This window comes from Protopterus annectens, chromosome 5.part0 (genome assembly GCF_019279795.1).
Source record: "Protopterus annectens isolate FY-2018-M chromosome 5.part0, PAN1.0, whole genome shotgun sequence".
In the NCBI taxonomy this organism is placed as follows: Eukaryota; Metazoa; Chordata; order Ceratodontiformes; family Protopteridae; genus Protopterus; species Protopterus annectens.
Window position 1 is genome coordinate 823,903,499 of NC_056735.1, and position 25,278 is coordinate 823,928,776.

Consider the following 25,278-nt stretch of genomic DNA (forward strand, 5'->3'; position numbering starts at 1 on the left):
GACTTCCTATAAGAAGCTGAAATCTTTTCTTTTTCCTTAGCTGATCTTTAATGAAACAGTGAACTGAACTGGTTTCCTAACTCAGCTCTTTGGTTTATTTATATCAGTAAAGGTAAACTGCTGCCAGCATCCTTAATGTTTTTTAGTAGGTACTAATAGTATTAATAGCTGTTGATGGGCATAGAAATCAGGTCACCAGTTTTGTGGATTATGGTAACCACGTAGCATATGTTTTGTAATCCCGAGCCGTAGCATTATTCTGAGCTCACGCAGTGCCTTGAAGAGTCAGAGAAACCAGTAAACGTTATGCAAGAATGCAGAACAACTAAATGCTATAGAATAGAATATATATATTTAGTGAAGAGAGTCCTACAAGAAGAGGTTATTGAAAACAGAAGGAAAAAGGACTGAATGTCCTATGTGTATTTATGCGTGTGTGGGAGTGCTTTAAATATATATGATTTTAAAAAAGCTAATTAATGAAGAAAAGTGCCTACTTCTGAGGCTTACTGATGAATGTGAATCAAATCAGTTACTCACCTGGGTTTCCAGAAAAAGTACAGTTTATCTAACATTTCTGCAAAAGTATGCATCTCCTGTATCTCAATGTACATTAGCCTTAATACTGGTTATTTTAAGTATGAAAGGGTGGTGGAAAAAACAACCTGCATACTAGGTGTAGGAAGGCCCTCTCTCAAAAATCACCATTTCTATTTATCAAGGGCTGTGATTTTAGTTCATTAATTTTCAACAAAACTGCATGCAACATGTTTGACATTGATAATTTGACCTCAACCCAAATGACATACTAGTTAGAAAGTTTAGGTTTAGTGCTATAACTGAGGTATGTAGATATATTTCAGGTAAGTGTCAGTGGTGTTACATAAAGCACTGTTCACTTTTTCTCAGAAAGCTGTGGGTTCTGTTTCCACATCAGGAGCATGGATTACTGACACTGCATTGTAAGATGAAGGGGTTGTGCTCCCCTGAGTGTGTCGTTCTTCGGACGAGATGTTAAATTGATGTCCCGTGTGCCTGATTTGGTGTAGCTCAGATGGATGTATCGAAAAGAGTAAGGACATTTCCCTGATATCCTCACCAGATTTCACTTAATAGTGTAAATATCACCTCAGCTCTCCCCTGAAAAGAGGCCACGAGCCTAGTGGGACTAACCCGGTCAACAACTTCTTCTTTCGGCTTTTTCCCGGTTAGGAGTCGCCACAGCAGATCACCTGTCCACTCATGATTGGCAGTGGAGTTTTGATGGTGTCAAGTTGCCAGCCCGGTGCCCAACCTTCCACAGAAGGCACACACACGCACACACTCACACCTATGGCCAATTTGGAGTGTCCAATCCACCTACAGCATGTCTTTGGGATGTGGGAGGAAAGCGGAGCACCCGGAGGAAATCCACGTGACCACAGGGAGGACATGCAGACTCCGCACAGAAGGCACCCCAGGATCGAACCGGAGAACCTCTTGCTGTGAGGCAGCAATGCCACCTGCTGCACCACCGTGGCCGCCCTAACCCGGTCAACTAAGGATAAAAATAAAAATAAATTAAATAAATAAATAAAAGTAGGAAGACATAGCAGGATGATTTTAGTCATAGGACAATGAAAATATTAATACCACACCATTTTAAAAATGGTAGGTATTCATGTTTTTTATCAACTTTGCTTCTATTTATACTCTGATCATATAGTTTAGTCACCAAGAAAGTAAAGTACTTAGTTTAAAAGAGGAGAATACTTACTATGAAATGCTTCCATTAGTTATGCATTTTGAAAACAGAAGTACTGTTTATGTAAACACAGACTGAAAAAACTGCCATTTACAAAGTGTAACTTCTGACCGCAAATGAAGCAGTGATGACAATTCAGTTTCATGTATGCCAGTGAGTTCTGTGTATTTCAGTTATGATATATGATGTCGTGTCTGCCTTCTGAGCAGCATATTACATGTCCTCCCTGTGTCTGTACGGCATCTTGCTGGGTGTAGCGGTTTCCAAACATATTGCAGATGCATGCCACAGATGAAATGGCAGTCTTCCAAATTCCTCATGACTTAGCGCGTTTTGTGATAGACTGACAGATTAGTCTCTCAGCTTTGTACTTATTGAATGCCAGGATAAACTCCAGCTTTCCATCAACCCTTTACTGGATAAAGCAGCTACAGGAGAATGAAGGAATGAATGAACTAAACTTTACAGCAAAAAATCTTAGACTTGAGTTTATCTTTACTAAAATGTTTAGTTGCAAGTGCTCTGTGATGTAGTTAAAAGGGAAAAGTCTCATAGTAAGCCTTTTGCTTCCTCATTTCAGTGCCTTGATTCGTAAGGGAATGCTTTAGTCGCATGATGTTTAGTCTTATATTTTAATTGACATGCATGCAAATACAAGCACCACATTAGTCTTCCATCAGCTATTGTCTGGGGAGGACAGTCTTCCTAAGGTGTAATTCTGGGCTCACTGCTGCTGACTTTCTATGCAGCAGTTCCCCTGACTAACTGTCCAGTGATGATGCTTCAGGGTGCATTTAAACACACATTGTTGTGATCTGCCAGTGAGATAAATATAATCCCATCACTGCTTTACTTAATCAGGAAGGCATTTTCATTGCAGCCCAGTATTGTAAGTAACATGATGCAGTAGAACATAGTTAAAATGTTTATGCTGTTACTAAAAGACTTTTGTGATCATTGGATTAGATGAAATACACACAAGTCCACCATCTCCATTAGGTGTATATTTTTGTGTTGTCCTTTAGTTCATTATCCCCACCCATCTGCATTGGTCCATACAGTGTACATTAAGGCCTGCTCCATATAAAGAGACCTTACTTTGTTGAAAGAAAAATGCAGTGGGTGTATGGTGGAGAGATTAATCTTCAGTATAAAGTGCAGAATTTTGAAAGTTTATCATATTCTGTGATACTTTTGGTAAGGGCAAATATAAAACTTTATTTTGTAACTCCTAAACTCCTTACATTTTCTAAAGTGCGTTTTTATATGGCTGTCAAGTGTTATTTGCATTACATAGTGAAACATATGAATATTGTATATAGTGCACATTTGATCACTCCTCTTCCCAGCTGGAACATCATTTCTATAAAATCCTGTATTCTTATTCATTAGTCATTCAGCTCTTGATTTACTCCTTATAACAGTTCTGTTTGTTGCATCTGTATGCCTTCTGTAACGGACAGTACTGTATGTTCATCATATTGATCACTGCTGCGGCAGTCTTAGATATGTGGGTTATATCCTGCCATATACAACAGCTGGCCAGCTTCCAAAACTTCAGGGCAGCTTCCATGTGCCAAAACGGTCTGGCAGCTCGAGCTGACTGAAAGACCTGTTTTGGTACCAAGCCCTTCAGAGCTTTACTGACGCTGAAGAGTATAATCCCATGAGGCTTTTAAGGATCAGCAGTTGGCTTGGGTATTCCTTTGCAGGCAGATAAGTTCCCTTTGGGGAAAAGCTTTCGTTTCAATATTCTTTGTGTATTATTAACACTTTCCTTTTCAGGAAAGTTATTTTAAAGCTAGGAGTTTGTGTTTTAATGGAATGTCACAAGACTCTACTGTAAGTTTAAATGGGAGTTTTCTTTTTTCCTGTCAGTTTAAAAGTTATTTAAAGTAAATGAAAACTATTTTTTCCTGTGGAGTTATTCTATTTATTTTACTTGGGGCTAACAAAGTGTGAAAAAAGTAACTTTTAATGACTTTTATTTGTTACTGGCATTTGCTGTTTGTTTTCTTCGAGAAAGAGATGCCATTTTCAGCTTGACCATGGAACAGTCTGTTGGTCTCATGGTCAGTCCTTCTTCCATCCACAAAAAGAAAGTCAAGCAAACAGCCTTTGACAACACAGCAGACTAGCAGTTTGCCTAAACCACAGGTGGTGACTCTGCTGTGGCCATTAGTTGTACCTCAGACCTCTCATCTTGTACCCCAATACCTCTGGTGCAGCACCTACAGATACTATGGACTGGGGGATAACCACATCCTTTGTGGCTGTTGTGGTCCCCTCAGTGGGCAAGGGAGAAATACTTTTGTCAGTCCTGAAAGAGGGAGCAGGGGACGCTTCCCTGTTTAGTCACAATGTTATGTCCATCTCTGGGACAGCTGCTGCTGCCGCCGCCATTAATGACATTGTTGCTCCCATTTTTCCTTTCAAAAAGAAAACAGAAGACTAAGCATGTGTCTACTCCTCCTCAAATTGCCTTAGACAGGAGTAGTTTACTGGGACTGGCTCAGGGTTTAAGTCAGACTATTAATCCTTCTTATGCAGTAGTTTCTAGTAAACAAAAGAGGGGATACCTCTTGTCCAGAAGAGTTTCAAGATTTTAAATCTAGACAGAAGGATGAAGGAACAGATACAGGGGATACTCAGTTTCTGACTCTCCCTGGTCGGGGTGGGGGGTTCTGTATCTCTGAGCCTATTTCTAGAATGTGTCAGTATGTCCTCAGTCCTGCAAGAAATATTATGAGCTGTTACAGAAGGATGTCCTCAGTCCTGCAGGAAATGCTATCTGCTGTTACAGAAGGAATGTCCTGAACCTGCATCCATTCCTTTCAGTTCTGCAAGGTTTGGAGGATGTGTGTTATTGCCTGCGATTTTCCTGACAGTGAGCCATTTGCACATAAAAAGGCAGATAGGAAGTTTAATGTTCCTCAGTCTTTTAAGTTTTTATACACTCTTCCCAAACCCAATCCAGCGGCTATTGCTTTAGTTAATTTCTCTGCTGCTAAACAATTGTAATCCTACCCTTTCTGATAAGAATGGGAAAAAAGTTTATACTTTTGCAACTTTGATTTTCAGAATTTTGAATTGTCCGGCTCATATATCAAGGTTTTTCTGACTAATTGTGAAAGTATGAGGAATATTTTGTCTGCAGTTTCTTTTTGACAGGAAACAATTGTTTTAAATAATTTAATTTCTTCCATTGCTGAAGTCACTACTCATTGTATACAGTGTGTGCGTAGGACTCTGTTGATAATACTTCCAGGACTGTGGCCAACAGTACTGTCTTGAGGAGGTCTGCTTGGCTGAATTCTCAGAACCTCCCCAGATAATAAAAATGAGATTTTAAATTCTGCTTTGGATAGGGATTTAGTTTTTGGCCCCTATGTTGCAGAGGTAATCAAAAAAAGTGTAATCTGATGCAGAGTATCTCTAAGATTTTTAAGCCCTCCTTTTTCAGGTTTTCCAAGGGATTCTCTGACTCTCTCTTCAGTTTGTTTATTTTGTTTCTTACCAAGTCTCATCAAATTACAGGTAAACAGTTGTTTAAGAAGAAATGGCAAGGGGGTTCCACGAAAAATTCTGGAAACTCTCAAAACCAAGGACAGTTCAAGAAATCAGAATGACTGCTTAAGACTTTTTGTCCCCCCTCCCACCCTGGCAGCCCCTTTTTCTCTTCCAGAAATTCTGAATCTCTACTTTCTCTTTGGCAACAAACATATGGGTTCTGAAGACCATTCATCAAGGTATTGGAAAGGGGTTTTATTTAAGGATATAGTTTGTGCCAAAGAAAGAAAATATTTGGGTCTTTCTTTCTTAAAATTGTTTGTGATAGTGCCAAAATTCAAAATTTTGTCACTTCACAACCAGTTCTCTTCCTCAGTCATGTTTTTTTGTATGTTCATAGGTAAGTACTGGATTGTCTGCAGCTGTGGACCATTTAAGCTTAGCCGGTTTCCCTTTGTAAGACTCAAATCTAGTACCTCTTGTCTGCGAGGTAAACAGCTTGACCATTATGCCAACACTGAACCCATATTTAAAAAATGCTCATCACATTTCTTTTCATACAGACTTCAGCTGTTTCTTAAGATTCTGTGTGGCTGGATCACATTATCAGTTCTCTTCCTTACCCCTTGGACTATCCACCATGTGCCTGGATCATATTATCAGATGTCCTTCCATTTCACTGTTGCAGTATTCCTTACAATAGGGATCCCCTGCCAAGGGCAGCCTGAGGTCTGAACAGTATACCAAAGTGTTTAGGTTGCTTTAAGGTAATCTGTACATCACACATGTTCTCCTCATGTAATGTAGTGCATAAAGGTCATGCCCGGACATACCATCCTCAGAACTTCTTTGCCACTAGTCCGAACACCATCTTTTGATCATCTGTCTGAACTCCTGTTCTGTTGCTGCTTCACGAAGCTCTTTCAGATAAGTGCCCCCTTTGGGGTTTTTGATCATATCTTTTTCTTTTTATAGTGTTGCCTGTGGGGTTTCATGTCATCCAAGAAGGGTAAATGCCAGTGTGGGAAACAGATTCCTGATAAAGACTGTCATGAACAGTGATTATTTTGTCTTGGTGTTTCCCACATCCATACGTCTTGTTCAATTTGTCAGGCCTTTGTTCCTAAGACTCTTCATAGTCAGCTTTCTTCCTTGGCTTTGTATTTGGAGAATCAACATCTTAAGCTTTTAGCTAAAGACATAATGGAAGGAGCTTCCTGCTCTGAGGGACAGCCATCCATGAAGAAGGCCAAGAAGCCTAGGTCTGAGTCTTCTACTTTGCAGCCTGTGCTGAACGACTCTCCTGAGGCAAGTGAAAGCTCAGACGTTCGCCTGGCTCCACTTTTGAATTCTTCTGCCATGACCGTTTCAGAGGCCGGCATGGATCCAACTTTTTGCATGTCCTTTGAGGTCTTGCAGATCTCCACTTTGGACATTCAGGGGAACCACTGCTGATTACTTCTGAAGGGCCTAGGGGTGTGTCTCAGATTTTGGTCAGGGAGGAAGTCCCGACTACTACTATTGAATGCTTTCTAGGGTCGGAAACTTCTAAGGTTTACAAGGCAGATATCCTCTTGAAGAAGAAGCAAAAGACTAAGCATATTTCTCCAGCTCCTAAGGACCCATAGATTGAATGGCAGAATTTTACTTGGGGTTGTTTAATGCTTTTATGGCTTTGAAACCTCTACATGGGGTGTCTGTTCCAGCCCCCACTTGATCCTTCAATCCCATTAAAAGACCCAGGAAACAGGATTCCTCCAAGGAGGAGGAGGTGGATTCAGATGAGGAATCCCTTGCCTATTCATCTTAGATTCCCTGTCCTTTAGACTGTGGCTCTGAGGAAGAGGAGTCTACTAATTCTGTCACTCCTTTTGAGGAGATTTCTTTTGGGGACAGAATCTCCTAAATTATGGAGTTTTTTAAATGGCGTTGTGCCCAGGTTTCTGAGGTACAGAATAGGTATTACGAGCTTCTGCAGAGATAGCTTCACAGCACAGTCTTATTCTGTAGGCATCCTACTTTCTGCCAGAACAAAATCATATGGCGCAGAAGCTGAACAGAACCAGGGCAAACCCTTATGAATGGAAACTAGAGGGTCTTAACAGATTTGATCCATGTATGAGGAGTTCCTCAAGCAGAGATGTTTGCCTCCTCAGTGAAAAATCAGCTAGCAAGATCATGCTCTAGGACTCCATGCAAGAAGGCCTGGAAGACTGATGCCTTTTCTTTTCCTTGGACAGGAATATTCCTGTATGCTTTTACATGCATTCTACTAATAATCAAGTTTAATTCTGAAGATTCAGAAAGACTCCCCAAAGATCATGGCTATGATTCTCATCTGGCCAAGCCAACAGTGGTTACCCCTTCTTTTGGAAATGGCCAGGGGCAATAACCACAAGCTTCCTCACAATCTGGATCTACTCACACAAAAACAGGGGTGTTTGATATACTCCAGCATCAGTCAACTTCACTTGACTGCCTAGGTGATAGGGTCTTAATTCCCTTTAGGCACTTGTTTGCTGAGGATTTGCAGCAGATGTAATGGAGATAGGAAAGCAGGTATAATGGACATAAAGCCTGCTACAAGAAAACCATACATTGCCAAACTGAAAATCTTTTCTTGTTGGTACCAACATAACCAGCAGCCATTCAGGGCTAATTGTTGTCTGGTTACTTTAAGCCAAGCTTTCGATCTCCCTATTTTTTTTCTTAAAACTAAAAATGAGAGAGAAAGGAAACTCCATACCTTGGATGTCCTTGGACAACTTGTGTACTATTTTGACAGAAATAAATGTTTCAGATCTTCGGCTCAATTGTTAGTTTTTTGTGAAGATAAAACAGAAGACAACCTGTGTCAAAACAGATTACTTCCAAATGGTTGTCTAACGCTATATTATTTTTTTTTATAGTCACCACAACAAAACTGTTCCAAACTGGGTCAAGGCCCACTCTGCTCTGGCCCTGGCTTCATGTTTGGCTTTTTGGAAAAGGTTGGACTCTAGATGTATTCTAGAAGCTGCTGCTTGGTCCACTGTCTATACTTTTACAAAGCACTGTAAGCTTGATTTCCTTATCTAGGTCTACATCAGACTTTGCAAGTACCATTCTCCAGGGTTCCTGGGTTCTTCTCCTTCTACCTTCCAATGTGGAAAGCTTGGGAAATCTACCCATATAGCTAAGGCTGCTGCAGCAGTAATCAATGTGATGAACATAGTACAGTTGTTTAAGAAAACATAATATAACGATAGATGATAAAATGATCAGTGCTGCAATAGCTGCTCCAAACAATCCACCCCCTTGATTTTTGGTGTGTTTATGTCAGGGTGTGGTTATTGATTTATTGCCTAGCCTAACATTGTCCTTTCACAACTCAGCCTTCCTCTGGCACCCAAACCTGTCTTTTAGTCAGCTCGGCTCGAGCTGCTGGACAGTTTGGGCATGTGGGAAGCTGGCTGGCTGTTTTCTCCTTGACAGGATATAACCCATATAGGTGAGGCTACTGCAGCAGTGATCATTTGAAAATCTAGTGTTATGGTAAGTTTACTAACACAACTGTGTTTTCTTTCCATTTTTACTTAGCTGCTTTTATCTACTGCATCATTAATGGATCAGAAGTTCTGAACCCTAATAAGTTACTGTGTGCCTTTACTGCATTTTATTTGTAGTTTTGTAGCTTCTAAAGCTGTATTCTGTAGTAATTGACTTCTTCCTGCTCACTTTGAACATTGCACATTATGCAGCTGACATACATAGCAACGGACTGAAGACTGCATTCTTGTGGGGGTGGCTGTGAACGCAGCTCTGTTTTCATTCTCATTAATAATACAGATGACCATGGGGCAAAGAACAGATCATTCAGTACTCCAGCTGCATTCCACAGGTATGATTTGTATGGAGGGAATTCTCACATTATTCTCTTAGGAGTAGCAGGAATAATATGTTTCGTGGAAAAATTGCTTTCAGAATTTGGTCTAGGGTTTGAACAGATGAAACAAAAGTTGAATACGATGCATTATTTATTTCATTTTCCACATTCCTACTGAAGCCCTCTTCATATTCAGTATAAGTGCATTCTTAAATTAACAAACTTTTGAAGTACTGTGAAATACGTTACAACAGGTTTTAGCTATGTGTTTGCTTTTTAATCTACAAGCATCCTGTGTTTTGCATTGCCAAGCATTTTAAGGAACAGGTGCCAGTTTTCATCAGCATGCCACAAAACTTTGTACATGTTACAATACATTAATCACACACACACACACACACACACACACACACACACACACACACACACACACACACATACATATAAAACCAGCATGTTGCATACTTTTGAAGGAAAGTGGAAACTGGAATACAAGCAGAAACTCCAGTCACCAGAAGTCAGGATTGAACTGTGGTCCCTGGAGCTGTGAGACATAGATCTTATCATCAAATCACAGTGATGGCCCAGTGTCACTTATTCCCCCCTCAACACACATGCACACTAAACTGACACAGTCATACAGAAGAGTAGTATACCTACTGTAGGTTATCTTAGCTGTGATGACTTCATGTCATGGGACGTACTGCAGATATGTTTGGGAGTCTGGCTGTGTCTGTGATGAACTGTTTACTTAGGAGTACAAAAATAAAAGCGCTATAAAGAGTTTAGAATCTATGTTCTTTATAATGTCCCATGTCTTCCCATCTTCTGCATCCCCTTATTAGTCATCTTTTATATTGCGGAAATCGGCTGTGAACAAAATGGTTCATCCTGTCATAAACATCCGTCCATCCACAACCCCTTTTACACATGATACAGTATAAACTATGCAATCACATTAACTTCTTCAACTTTTATTATTGTTACTCAGCTACTGAGCTTCTTTAGTTGTAATCCTTCAGTTGAGAGAAACTAGATTAAATATTGTTTACATTATTCAGAGACACTAGCATGATGTAGAAAATTAAGCAACACAGTCTATCTGCATGATACTGAAATTTGAAGAGCAGAGTTGTAGCTGAACAGTGAAGGTTGCCATTAAGATCAGTACCCATTTGGGAGGGGAACAAAGCAAGACTCAAGTGGGATAAGCTTATTCTTCCAGTAGAACAGGACAGATGGGGATTTCCTGATTTGAAGGAGTATTTCAGAGCTACACAGTTAGGACTCCTATACATAGCACAACCAGAAAACTATAATTCAAAGTGGAAAGAGATGACTATGAAACAGGGGGGAAGCTCAAGAAACAAGGAGAGACTGGGATTTTGGATTCAGGCCATTAAGGAGAATAGCAATAATCATACAGAATATTATATCCATAAAATAGCAGACAGTATTCGAGGAACTAAGCCAACACAGGACTGGAGAAAGGAGATTATGCTGATAGGGATGACTGCAATTAGGGATATAAACAATAGGCAAGAGGGGGCTAGAATTTATTGGAGGAAAATTAGCAAAGGGACAAAAGTATTGGGAGCAAATAAGTAGAGAGGGAAAGATTATAGAATGGGAAGACACCAAGAATTTATTCGGACTGCAGGTTACAGATTTCCTTCTCTTTCAGGGATTGCTATCAGTGTATAGAGAAAGAAATAAGGGGGTCCTGAATGAAAGACCAACATTGGTAGAGTTTTTAGTAAAATCTGGAACAGAAGCTGCCATTAAAAAAGGAATAATTAGTAGAGCATATAAAATATTGCATGATAACTATCAGAATCAATCAGAGGAGATTAGAAAGGATTGGGAAGAGAGATTGGATAAGCAGTACACAAAGAAACAATGAGAGGATATGTGTGTGTCTTTCCAAGTATGAAACAAATCTAGACGATTTAGGATTTTTGCCTGGAAATGTTTGCATAGATATTTCTATACCCCAGGTAGACTCCAGAGAATTTTTCCTCAGGCAGACAGCAAATGTTGGAGGTGTGACGGTGAAGAAATAGGTAATTGGGAACATATTTTTTGGGAGTGCGGTGAATTGGCGGACTTTAAGGATTCCCTGTGGGATGTGCTATCGGAGATGCTGGGTGGGCAGTTTGGTCTGATGAGGGAGATGATTTTTCTGAGCTGTGATACGGAATCGGAATTGCCTAGACATGGTAAGGCCTTGTTGTGTCTAATAATGGTGGCTGCCAAAAAAGCAATTACTAGAAAATGGAAATCAGAATGTAAACCAGCTATAATACAAGTAGTAAATGTAGTAACAGAGATAAAACAACTGGAACAGAGATCTTTAGAAAAAGGTAGGAGCAAACTCCATAGGAAAAAATGAAATTGTGGGAACAGTACATATAAGAGAGGAATGAGGTTTAAAAGGCAGCAGGACTTAAATGAGTGTTTGAAAAAGATTGGGTAGATTATAATTGATGTATAATGTTTTCAATTGAGTGTGTGTCAGTATGATTTGTTATGTAAAATGCTTGCAATTAGGATTGTGTGGGTGTGGTCTGTTTTTGTTGATGTAAATGTATGACAAGTGATAATTCATTACAGGTGTTTGAAAAAAAATCAGTACCCATTTTACCATGCAGAAAGTACCTTGCCATCAAAGAAAGGCATTTCTGTGCAGTAAGTCAAAAAGGGTAGGTTGACTTGTCATACCGGTTCTTTCTCCTGTAGGTGTATAGATTTTGCAACACAGATCTGATTTTTTTTCAGTTATAGGTTTTACGCTTGTCCTTGTTTTCCTTAGGTGGTTGTGCCGACTTTATCATTAGCAGTTTAAAGGTTTGGATAAGCTTCTGCTTGCCAGTCATGCCAGCTCATTTGTACTGGTATACTTTGTAGTTAATAATATGGATAATCTTTTCATCTGTGTTTATAAATAATTATTTATCTAAAAGAAAGACTACCATGTCTGGGAAGACCTTGTGTATCTGTTTAGTTGTCTCTTAAAGCATATGGGTGTGTCAGTTTGCCTGTCTCTTGAAGCATGTAAGATCTTATTTCCAGTAATAATATAGTTAGCCAGACCATGACACATGAATCTGATGAATATGTGCCAACACATTGCTGAGCAGTATACCTTTCTTAGGGCTATATTTTACATCACATTAAAATTGTACGTCCATGTAAGAAAGATCGCTCAGTCCTGCAATTAAATTCAATTATTTTCATAGGTGTTTACTAGGCTAATGACCTCAATGGCCTTTTTAAGCCTAGCCATGCATCCCAGATCTCTGACAAGTTCTGATACCCTTGAAAAGTGTAAGCATGGGCCTGGGCGATAAACCATTTACAAGTTAACTGTTTGCATCAGAGACATTGGTGCCAAACCAGGGATGAATTTCCTGTTTCCCATCCAATTGTCCAAGTTGCACTTGAATTGTATTAGGGAGGAACTCTGCTTCACATGGATGGGGAGCCTGTTCCATAGATGGGGTAGTCTCTGTGATACATAGCTCTCTCTCCAGCAGGTCCTGTGTATATCACAGGCAAGTTTTAAGTCTCTAGAATGGGTAATTCTGGTATTGTTTGTTTTGTGGATATACAGGAGGTCCATCAGAGTGGGGTCTGACAATGCACTGTATGCCAGGCATAGATATCCCCTTAAAAGCCTGTAGGAGACAGAATATAGGGATAGGGAGTTCACACGGTCTGCATAGGACAATACTACTTGTGCCCTGTATTCTTTTAGTGAGGAACCTCTGTGGACTTTCCATTTGTTGGATATGGCTGGATAGGTACATACCAAAGGGGGCATTGTACTCAATGATAGGTCTGATGAATGCTGAATATAGTGGAACAATGACTTCCCTGGACTTTGATGCCATACCTTTGTTTATAAGTTGGACAGCATAGAATGATTTCCTCACCACTGTAGACACGTGATGATCAAAGGCTAGATTACTATCTGTGTCCCTAAGTCCCTGACTACTGGGTCAACTCTAGTTACCAGGTATGGATAACTTCCCAGAGGATACTATTATGCATTTCTTGGCATTTAGTTTTAGTCCATGAGTCTGACTCCAGTTGTTTGTCTGTGTCAGGCCCATTTGTGTCGGTGTGAGTTTCAATGACTGCTCCTAATTTGCAATCAATCATCTGCAAATTTAGTTAGCCAGAGACCACTGACATTGGCCTTGACTTCTGAGAAGTAAATGCCAAAAAGGAGTGGTCCAAGGACTGATCCCTGAGGGACTCCACTTATGACTGGCCTCTTTGTAGAGGTGGACTCCCCAATTCTAACTTCCTGGGTCCTGTCTGTGAGCCAGTTGCCTCTCCACTGGGTGACATATGGGTTTGTATCTAACCTCTTGAGTTTGTCAACAATACCCGAGTGGGGTATTGTGTCAAATGCCTTGTACAGGTCAGTGTAGGCAGTGTGAATGATTTTGCCTTCATCCATTACTTTAATGACCTTCTCAAAGAAGTCTACCAGGTAAAGTAGGCATGATCAGACCTTTACGAAACCAAACTGGGTTGGGTCCAGTGTCTAGAGGTTTACTATATCTCCATAATAATTCTTTCCATGGCTTTACATATAAGACTAGTGAGACTTATGGGTCTGCAGTTTCCAGAGTCTGTAGATGGCCCACCTTTGTGCAGAGGGGATGACTGTTACCTTTCTCCATTCATGAGGCGCAAAGTCCATTTGGAGACTACGGTTAAATAGTAATTCCAGAGGCCCTGATAGGTCATATTTCATGCTATTTAGAAGGCATCCTGGGATATTTTCTGGGCCCATTGATGCAGTGTTCTTGGTCTTAGAGAGAGCATTAGGGACCTGTTCCCTGGTGATAGGGGGAATTATATTTGATGATATTTCCTGAAGGAAGGTTGAGGGGGAGGGAGGAGTAAAGTTGGTACTGAATTTATCAGCCAAGAGGTTTGCTATATCTTCTGGTTCAGTATAGGTGGCTCCATTTACAATGAGCTATGCACACAATTGTGTATTGCCTTCGAGGTTGCAGACATAGCTTAAGAATGCTTTGTGTCTGCCCCTGGCCTGGGAGGCCAAACTTACCTCAAATTTGGCCCTTCTAGACTTTATTTGTCCTCTGAGTTGTTTATTTAGTTTAATTAGAGTGCTTTTATCCTGCTAGGTGGTGCACCTCCTAATTTTTGCCATGATTTTCTTCCTCCTGTTATACATCCGATTAATTTTGTGATTCCACCAGGGTGGCTTGTTTTTTGAGTTAGTTCTGTACTTCTTCCTGGTGGGTACACCTGCCTCTATACAGCTATTAACATGCTTGTACAGGGCTTCTGTGAACAGTTCTGCACGGGCAGAAGTGTTCTCAGGGTTTATAGGGGCTTGAAATTTTGCCAGGTTCTTATTTAATAGCAGGAGGTTGGCCTTAGAATAGTTTCTGAATATCCCCAGTTTAGCTGGGGGTCCAGGTTTTATTTTTACTTCAAAGGAGACCATTTTGTGGTTTGACCTTACCAGGGAAGGCATTACAGTAGGGGGTGTGCATCACTCTCCCATATTAGTGAGGACCAGATCAAGTATGGTTGTACGCCTGTTTGGTGTACTGGCTATTTGGCCCAGGGAGTTTGTGTTTACAAAAATCCAGGAATCTCTGTGCATGTATGTTTGATGTCGTATAAGATTCCCAGTTAATAGTGGGGTAATTAAAGTCTCCATGAATATGGTATTGGTTGGATGATTAGTATTTCTAATAAGTTTAAATACATGGTATGGGTTTCCTGGGTCATAGAGGGGGACCTATAGCTTGCAAGGAAGTGTTATTGGATTTTACCTATGGTGATTTGAACATGGAGCAGCTCAAGTGCATTGTTCTGTTTGACCAGAATTGAAGTATATTTATTTTTGATGTAAATAGAGACACCGCCAGCTTTAGTCTCTGCCTGTGAAGTAGCTGGTCTAAATGTGCGGAAGGCAGCATAACCCAGTACTGTTGGTGTGCTGAACACAGCTTTAAACCATGTCTCTGAGACCGCAAAGACATCAGCATTCTCTTAGGGTAAGGAGAGCTTCCGGGGGATGGAGTTTTTTGTTTAGGCTCCTAGCATTGAACAGTAAAACCTTTAGATTTTCTTGGTTTTGATTTGCTATGTTGGAAGTACTTTCAGTTTGGCATTGCCTAAAAAAGGTACTATGGGGGAAGACAATATTTTAGCTAATATTCAAAAGCCTAGAGGGGAGTGGTGCAGACCATCCCTGGCAAAGCAGCGTGGTCTGTTGACTATCTCCTTCTATGCTGACAAATATTGCACCCCCTAAGAATGACACCAGAAACTAAGACAATTAAAGTCAATCGTCTTTTGTTTGTACTGTGGCATCATCCTTGGAGAAGGTAAAATACTGCTCAATGCTAGGCTCATACCAGACAGAGACACATATTCCGAAAGCACTGTGATGTCTCTCTTCATAGAGTCTAGGGAGGTACGTTTCAGATCATTTACCCCTACATGGACTATGAGTGAGTCATATTGGTAATTGTGATCCAATGACCTGAGTGCATGCGTAATCCGGTGGATCCTAGCCCCTGATAAGCAACTGACCGTAACTTTTTCCTTACTGAGCCTGTTGAGAGGGACATCAATGTGTCTCACAATGGAATCTCTAATGACTAGAATGTTGGATTGTGTGGTGAGATGCCTTATGGGCTTACAGGTAGCTCTGTGTTGATGTGGGTGTTGTTTTGAATGAGTACATTTGAGGCTTCTGAGGGTATTTCTTGTCTAGGAGGTCTTTGTGGTTTAGGAAGGTTACATATAAGTGCTCAGTATATGTGGGTCTATATGTCTGCTTTGAATTGTGTTTGATGGGTGCAACATGTGTACTACTGACAACCCTAATGACATTAGGAGTAGTTTTATGCGAGAGCTTTGCCTCCAGTGATGTAAGTACATCTCTCACATACCATATCAGTTTGTTTGAGAATGAACTGGTTGTCAGTAAACATGAGGCAGTTTCTACATTGCCTCTGGATGCCCATATCCACTAAGCTGGTAACAGAGATAGTAGGAAAGTTTATATCCATGGCAACAGACCCTTTTTTATTTATTAGACTGTTGGAGTGAAAATATCAGTCACTGTCAGGAGTATCCAGTTTGCAACTATGGGGACATTACTTGTCACTGCAAACTAGTTGTCCTGTGTGCAAATAGATACTGGAGAAATTTCAATTGTGCTTTTACAGGAAAAATGTCACTCAAGGTGTCTGAGTCTGTACAGAGCACTGCCAAACACTTGAAGGGAAACTAATATGTAGACCATGACAATTTAAGAATAAAGTATTTAGGCAAATATTCTGAAGTTAGAAAGAACTCAAGCAGTACTTTACTGAAAACAAAGAATTAGCATGTCAAGAATGATGAAAAGAGGGGAGTCGCATGAATGCTATTGTCTGGCTAGTACTAATGCTGGTCTCACCCCACTTCACTCTGTTGGGATACAAACCTCTTTGCTTCTTCTCTCACCAGAAGCAAAATGTTAGCAGCATTCCCAAGCCTGTTTGGTGATCCACAGTCTTGTCCCAGATAATGCAAGGGTCTGTAGGCTTGTAGCCTTTTTCTGGTAGATGCCTCGAATAGCAACCAGACCAATCAGGTACGTTAAGCACAGACACTGGCTCTCCGACCAGAAAGAGTCAGGAATCAATGCACTCTGCTCCTACTCTCACCAGGATCAGAATATAAGCAAAGAGTCTAAGCTGTCACCTATAAAGCAGTTATTAGGCTTTCTGGTGATCAGCAGTCTTCAGGAAATAATGTCACTGTACTCCTTCCCTCACCAGGAGAAAACAGAAGCACTAAGCCAAAGATGACTACTGAGAGGCAGAATTTGAGCCTTCCAGTAACTGGTGGTCTTGCAACAGATGCTTAAAGATAAGATGAAAAAATGGTTTATCCTAAACACTACAGTGTGCACTAAGCAGTTAGATATGAAAGTGGAGAGCCATTATTTTTAAAAGAACAAGATAGACTGAAAAGGGGTGAGCTCTTTTGCATTCTGGTACTATGGAGTGCAGTAGGATGACCAATAAACTGAAATAGTTGAAGGGGAGTGATTTCACAAAATGATAATTTTGTGCTTACACCAGCCAGTAAAAGCTGAGTGTAAATGAGATATATGGTCAAATTAACATAAGGGGCAGACAATTAGAAGGACAGTGGTGTTTAAGAATACAACAGTAACAGGGTGGGAGCGTTGGAAAAATTTATGTCAGACTCCCAAGAGACAGAGCTGTGGTCTCTTTTCAAGTTTTAATATGCAGTTAAAAGCAGAATACAAGTAAAACACAGTGTAAACAAAACAAATCACAGTATACAAAATTGTAGGCAGTAAAACAATACAAGAAATAAAAAGCAAACTAACTTTATACAAAATAATAGGCAGTAAAACAATACAAGAAATAAAAAGCAAACTAACTTTTCCCTCACAGCAAACTGCCTCAGAGTCTTGGTGAGCCTTTCCAGTAAAAGCCTTCATCTCCTTCCTTGTCATATAATTTTTGTGTGTTGCTTATGGTGTTAACTGCATATGTACCATAAGATGCCCGTTGTTTCATTTTCTGAGTGTTAGAAATCAGCATACTGAATTTGACCAGTTATTCATTTATTCCCACTGACCAGACAGCATCTCTTGTGTGCTTTTTCATGTTACTCACTGTTTTCCTAGGCAAGACTAGCCAAACCAAAATTTGGTCCTATAACTTATTGCCAAGGTATCATCCTAAGGCTCAAATTTTAAATCTCAAGTCTAAAATTAGAAGAATTTCCTACCATAGCTTCCATGCCTGAAATTCATAAGCTACTTTCTGAGTAAAGTGCAGAATGTAATATATATGTCCATGTCGGCCATGCATGTACATGTATTTCACATTTTATTTATGTATTTATGTATAACCATTCATCATATGCAGTGTATGTAACTTGCCATGTTAGTTATTTTGGTTGCTGTGCACTTTTCATTCATATTCTTAGTCTGATGTCACCTGTACCAGACGGTTCATGCATGTTAGAGCTGGTTAGATTAACTTGGCATTTTAATTCTTCATAGTTAGGGCATGCAGTAGGCAGTCATTCCATATTACAGTACATGAATTGGCATCCCGCTAGTGGGCTAATTATAGGACTGCCCAGGCACAGCATAATTTGTTTTATATTACAGCCGGCTTTAATTAATTATTATTCTGGTCTGGGGGGGGCAGAAGGTAGCATAACAGCTGTTTAATACATGAATGATCTACTTGTTACAGATTGCTAGAACTGTCTGATCTGAAGATATCATGCATTTATTTGCAGTTTTTATATTCCATTCCCTAAAGAAGAGCTTAAATTCACTTTTCTTCTATGTCCATTCACAGACTGCAGTTTAGCCATTACCTATGAAGTAAATAAACAGAAAGTGTTGGGTTAAGCATCTTATTGAATTAACAGGAAGTCATAAGGGCCATGAATAATTTCACATAATATACCGCGGTGGTGGTGCTGCGGTAGCATTGTCGCCTCACAGTTAGACGTTTCCCATTTGATTCTCAGTTAGAGCGTCTTCTGTGTGGCGACATGCGTGAATGGGCATTCCTTCGTTGAAGGTTGTGCGTTAGGCCCGGCAAGCCAGTACGTAAAAATCTACTGCCAGTCATTAGCGGACCGGAGTTCCGCTGTGGCGACCCCTAACCGGGAAAAAGCCGAAAGACACAAAAAAATAATTTCACATAATATAGTCCCTTATCCTCACCGTACTGACAGTAGACTCCTCCTCCGATTAACACAACTTCCATTTAAGTGCTGTTAAAATCTCTCTATTGTCTTTACCAATTTGTATGAAACTAGAGTCCAGTAAATGGCATGCAGCTTAGGCTGCTAGGTTTACTGTTCTAAGATATTTTTCCAGTATGATTTTTTGCATTATAGCTCTTCAGGTGCACAAACAAGAAACAGTTTTGATAAAGTGACACAGTTACAAAATAGGCCAGATTAAAAAAAAACATAGATGATTGCTGTTGGTGAAAGAGTATAACTGTAATTGATGTTGTGATTATCTAAATTTTCATTAAAAAAAAATCTTTTAAAATTGGTTAAGGCTTACCAAGCTGACACAATATAAATTGCTAGCTGATTGACTGCTATACGCTGTCAGTATATATTCAGTTTATTTTTGTCCGTTTGGTCCACGTCATGATGGAAAGCACACCAGATGCATCAGTGGAAACTAATAGTCCAAATGCAGACATCATTCATTCCTTCCTTTATTTTTGTATGATTGCAGTTATAATTGACTATATGACGGGCTGTGAGAGAAAGTTAATGTGGTAGTTGAGCTTTTATTTCAGTTTTCTGTACCACTCAGTGAGGTTCTGTGTGCACTATACATGATCATGGTTGTAGGCGGATATAAACAAATTGCCATTTTGCTCACAAAATAATAGTAGGAAAAGCCCATGTATGGACAGTTTGAAAGTTTCTCACGAAGTTGTAAATGTGTATTTAATAGATGAAGTGTAGACCCTCTGTTCTGACAGCCTGCCTCACTTGCATTTTGCCATTCCTTGTTTAATTTTTAATTTTTGACTATCCCAACCCCTGAGAAGTATATCTGTAAAATAAACATTATGTAATGAACATAAAGTAATACTGAATTACTAGTGTTATTATTTCCGTTGCATTCAGTAACATTTCCCCATTGTAAGTGCCAGAAACCTAATGTCGTTGCACTTTACCTGAAATACAAGTCATCATTCAAACATTAGCAAAAGCCTTCTTAGTGGTTATTCAAACAGTTTCAAATGTGTCAGTGTTGGCATTTGTTCCTGCAAGTTTTACTTGGCTACTAGGTGAAAATCTGAAGTACATCACCGTTAAAAAATGTGCTGCTTTTGAACTTCTGAGAACTTGATGTGCCCTGCCTTATTCTGTTACTATAGAAGTGTTGGGTTCTTGTTGGAAATAGGAGTATTTCTTCTCTTTTGTCATGAACAATTGTTGCTTGTGTTACATATTTAGAGCAGCCTACCTTTGCAGACCCCCTCTGTTCTTAGAGACTTGTGAAGTTAAAGGTTTTAGTGTTGCTGGAGTATGTTGTCTGCTGAGCAAGCACAAACTCCCTTTGTGCAAAAAAGTGAATCTAAAATACAAATCAATTTGGGCCAGCATGTGAGACAGGAGATTGGTTTGTAATAGCAGGATAGGGCACTACTTGTTATTAATTGTGAAGATAAGTTTGCTTATTACAATGTACAAAACGTCCTCCCTTAGTTAAATCCTTTTTCTTAAGAATGAAGTTATATACATACATATATATCTATGTATATGTTGACACTGAGAGTAATGTCTGCTTATTACACCTTGAGGAATATACTGATGGTTTCCTTTCTGACTGGTAGCATATTGTACATCAGTACATGTTGAGTAGCGTATTGTAGAGTAATATGTTGTATATTACTACATGTTGAGAGTAGCATGTTGTACATTACTACATGTTGAGTAGCATGTTGTACATTACTATATGTTGAGAGTAACGTGTATTACTACATATTAAGAGTGGCATGTACATTACTACGTGTTGAGTAGCATGTTGTACATTACTACATGTTAAGAGATGTTAGTAATGTCACCCTTTTGATTGTTATGCCAGTATTTATTGTCTTGCTAAAAAGAACAGGAAGGGACAACTGATGAAGTATACTTTTTGGGAATCATTTGGGTGGGGTGAAGGACTAAAATCTTTAACAGATACTGAGTCATGGCAGAAAAATGAGTGTCAGCCTTTATAGTTGTTGAAGTAATAGGGCGTTAACACAAATATTGACTACGACTGCATTTTGTGCACAGCATCACCATGTGAAACCTAGAGGAAATGGACTGAGCTCTTTGATTAGTAACAGTGGTAGCCATAGACCCATTTTTGCCATTGCCATGGAAATGGCTAATTTATTCTGGTCATACCTATAGTCATATAAAGTGACCAACAGTCCTCATTTTTTTAAGGAAGAAGTTAATATTGGAAGGGGGACCTCTAGTTACAGTCTCGTGTAGCCAAGCGCATTGGAAGAGAGCACCATGGTGAATTATGGCTGGTCCCGGCTGCCCAGAAGATGACTAAAGGTAGAACACCAGCTAGCTGGAGTATTTCTGATGCACAAGATTCTGTATGGTTAATGCTCTGCCTCATGGTACAAAGGGGTAAAGTCCTGATTGCACTACAGACAACCCATGTTCAACTAGGGACATGCTCACTGGGGAAACTGCTGGTGTTGGAGGGGACTGGGGGTGTGAGGGGGTAGATGACAGTCACTGGCCATCCCCGACTTGTCCACAATGGGGGGAGTAAAGAAGGGAGACTTCCTATACTCCTCATGCAACATTAAGAGTTTGGTGAGCTCTATGCTGACAGAGGTATACTGCTTGGTCAGGAGATTGTTCATGCGTGGAAGCTCACACGTACCTCCCAGAGACAGCCAAGCAGCCATTGCAGAATTCACAGTGCTGGGTGGTGGGGGTTAGGAGACACTCCCCAGCAGTAGTATGATGCTAAGTAAACATCCCCAGTCTCATCATTAGCTCCAGATGTGGGCTGACTTTAGACCAGGGGAGGCTAACAAGAGTCTGTTAGACTGAAGTGGAGGAGGTGGTGGCAGCTGGTGGTCAGCTGCAGGGAGATAGAAGAGCAAAAAAAAAGTCATTGTATGTGTCGCACCTGAAGTGTTATATGCAGCTGTGGTGGTCATGCAAGAAAAGAGACATCAGGTTGTTGAAGAGAGTCCAGGAGAAGCCACAAAAAGGGTGTATTCGATCAAAGGAAACTTATTTACATTTGTTTATTGGGGAGGTATTACTGGGTCATGCAAGACCCTTTTCAGGAGAAGCCCAGGTAGAACAGCCCCCGAAATATTTAGTAATCTGCATGATTAAGGTTACAGAAAAGACATAGTTAAAGATTCATATGAACAGTTATGATAACAGCAAAATTCTTAAGTTACTGATGAAAGGAGAAACATTGTAGTTTGAGAGGGAAAGGTGTGTCCGGGGGAAGTGATTAACCAGGAGAGGAAAAGCAGGAGCATATTTTAGAGTTTGAACTGAGTGTGGAGATTTTTCTTGAAACTGTTTTCAGTTTCAGGTTGTTTGAGTGAAATCGGCATTTTGTTCCAGAGTTTGACCACATGGCATGAGTACATGGCTTCATTTTGTGTGCATTTTTGGCTTTGTCCTGGGAGGCAAGGTGTTTCTTTACAGCAGAGTTCTCTTGTAGGACAGTACCACTTCATCAGTGAGATTAGGGAAGGACATTTGGATGGCTGGTGCAGAATAGTGTGTGGTGCCTTTTGTTTGGTGTATTGAGGATAGCCAGGAACTCAATCCACTTGTTTTTATGTAGAGCAATGCAGTGGTGAATTCTGCTACGAGGAGTTGGGGCAAAGTTTTCTACTTTGTCGTAGCATTGCTGTAGTTTTTTGTTGAGTAGTATGAAGGTTAGTTTAGATTGGAGTAGCATAGAATAGACTGGGTAGGAGATAAGCATTGGTTAGAACCTGTTGGGCTTCTTCTGAGAGAGAAGTTTTGATTTTGTATAAGGTACCTCATTTTTGATTTCTTATGACATTGGATACATGGAGATCAAATTTTATTTTAAGTTAATTTATTGTTTTGGGTCACTTGTGAGGCAATGATATGACCAGAGACTAGAGGTGCTTGACTTTCTCCTTTTCATTGAGTATGAGACAAAAGATGATGATATTGGTGCACTAGATTATGTCAGAGAGATGTCAAGGGTTCATTCTGAATATGACAAGAGTGTGCAGGAGAAGCAGCAGACTGTAGAGAATATGTACTCCCTGAATCTCTGAAAATACTTCACAGAGAGGGGTAAAGGCGCATGAAGTAGGTTGGTGGAATGGGTAATGGAGGGGGAGTTCATAGTATCATTCAATGTGGCACGGGACAGATGGAGGAAGGGAGAAGGGGAGTGGTAGTGATGACAAGGAGATAGAATGCTAAATGCACTTTAATAGGCAGTGTATATAAGCTTATTCTCTGCTTCTGCCACCAGCAAATGTAGTGCAACTTAAAGTCTCAAAGAACTGAGGAAAGCAGACTCAGAGTTATAGCTGCCCATTTCTAGTGGCAGAATGTTAATGCATTCTCAAGCTGCACATAATATAGTTTTAGCTTAATTTTTTTTTCTATTTTTATCATACAATGATACATTGCTAACTTAAATGCATTTGTTTATAGGTTTGTAGGAGTATACTAGGCTATTGAATATTAGGGTCCTTATAAGCCTAGCCATGTAACCAAAATGTGACCCACAAATTTGATTTATATAGGGGGGGATTTATTAACTGCTTCTGTCCATCAGAGACAAGACAAGGTGCCAGAGCAGGGCTGAATTTCTGATTACCCATCCATTGGTCCAAGTTGTGCTTAAATATGGATAGAGAGGAGCAGTGCTTCAGATAGATGCAGAGCCTGTTTGAGAGAATAAGAATTATCTGAGGAACATATCTGTCTCTCCAAAATGTCCTATGGAAGTTGCAGGCAAAATGTAGGCCTTTTCATGTAGTAGTTCTGGTGCTGTTTGCTTTTGGATGTGCAAAATATTAATCAAAACAGTTTTTTTTTTCTTTTTCTTAATGTTAACAGTTTTGTGTACAGTCCGATGACACAGAGGGATGCAGCCATCTTGAATGTGGCCCATTTAACTTGAATTCTGTTTGTGGCCAGGGCACTGGAATGTTTGGCCAGAGGAGGGAGATAGAAGAATGATGAAGTGGATCTGGGAGGAGGGTCAGTGGGTGCATGGCTGGGGTATGTGTATTGTGTTGAAATCCAGGAAATTACCAGAGATGCCAGACTATGGAGGCAGGATGCTTGAGGAGAATGACTCCCATGATGATGGAAGGTGTGTCCTTCATGTACTTCCCCACTGCACATTATCCCTTGTGATACAGAGTGCATATGTGAAAGGAAACGGTAGTGATGTAACAGAAATCCCCGATTCCTCTTGTGACATAACAAAAATCCTTGATTCCTCTTGTGATATAACAGAAATCCCTGATTCCTCTTGTGATGTAACAGAAATCCCTGATTCCACTTGTGACTTAACAGAAATCTGTGATGCCTCTTGTGGAATGATGGCACTGCTTCTTGCTCCAAGGATGGGATTAAGCACTGTCACCTTTCAAGAGAACAAAGAAGTCAGCTGAACAAGGAGAATGGGTAGCTTGATGGCCAGTGAGTGACTGGAAGAAAAAAACAGATGAAAAAAAATGTCATAAGGTTTGTTTGATAAGTCATAATTTGGTCTGGCAGTTGGTGCAGAGGACTAAAACTCTTGACTCGTGAAATCAACTGCTTCTGGTTCCAAGAGTGCAGGGATTGAATCTTTCCACTGTGGTCTGCCCTATGCATGACCTTCAACAAGCCACTTAACCAGATGGTGCTTTGTGGAAATTGGGAATTTGGGTTATGCTCCTTATTGGTGTCCTGGACTGCATGCCTAGTAACTATAAATTGAATCTGTCTGGCCAATATTGCTAAAAAATGGTATAGTAGGTAACACCTCATCTCACTAAACCTGAATTGCTATTTAAGACCTCAGCAGTATTTTAAAAGGGATAAAAAAATGCTTTTCAGTCAGTCCCAGTCACACACACGCACACATTCAACTGTTTGAGCCTAAGAAATTGCACAATCTCTGCTATATTTCTGCTTCCATTACATTGAATATGCCATTTGTATTTCCTTCATTATTGTAGCTATTTTCTGAATACTTCAGGACATGATATACTTGCAGCTGTCGTTTCTTATAATCCTATTCAAAGTGATTGTTTTACTTGTACTAATTCTGACTTTTCCCTTTAGTGTGCTGGTGAAGAAAACTGGGTTGATAGTCGATCTGTTTATGTTGGGCATCGTGAGCCTCCTCCAGGCACAGAAGCATACATTCCACAGAGATATCCAGATAACACCATTGTATCATCCAAGGTAAGCTCTTCCTTGTTAACCTATATATAGAAGTAAGCCTAGCCAAGCTAAACATACTTCATGGCATTGATCTGGGTACCACAGTTGACACAAAACGTCAAAATACTCTTTAAAGAATAGTGATCCAGAACAGTCA

General features: G+C 40.1%; 1 protein-coding gene across 6 annotated transcripts in view; it reads left to right on the top strand.

Moving 5' to 3' along the window:
* ATP11A (ATPase phospholipid transporting 11A) overlaps window positions 1-25,278 on the top strand; it is a 1,534,794-nt gene that overhangs the window by 578,249 nt on the left and 931,267 nt on the right. For all 6 annotated transcript variants that reach the window (XM_044072636.1, XM_044072632.1, XM_044072633.1 and 3 more), the window contains exon 2: window positions 25,020-25,142. In XM_044072636.1, the coding sequence (XP_043928571.1) occupies window positions 25,020-25,142 (123 nt within the window). The remainder of the gene's footprint in view (window positions 1-25,019; window positions 25,143-25,278) is intronic.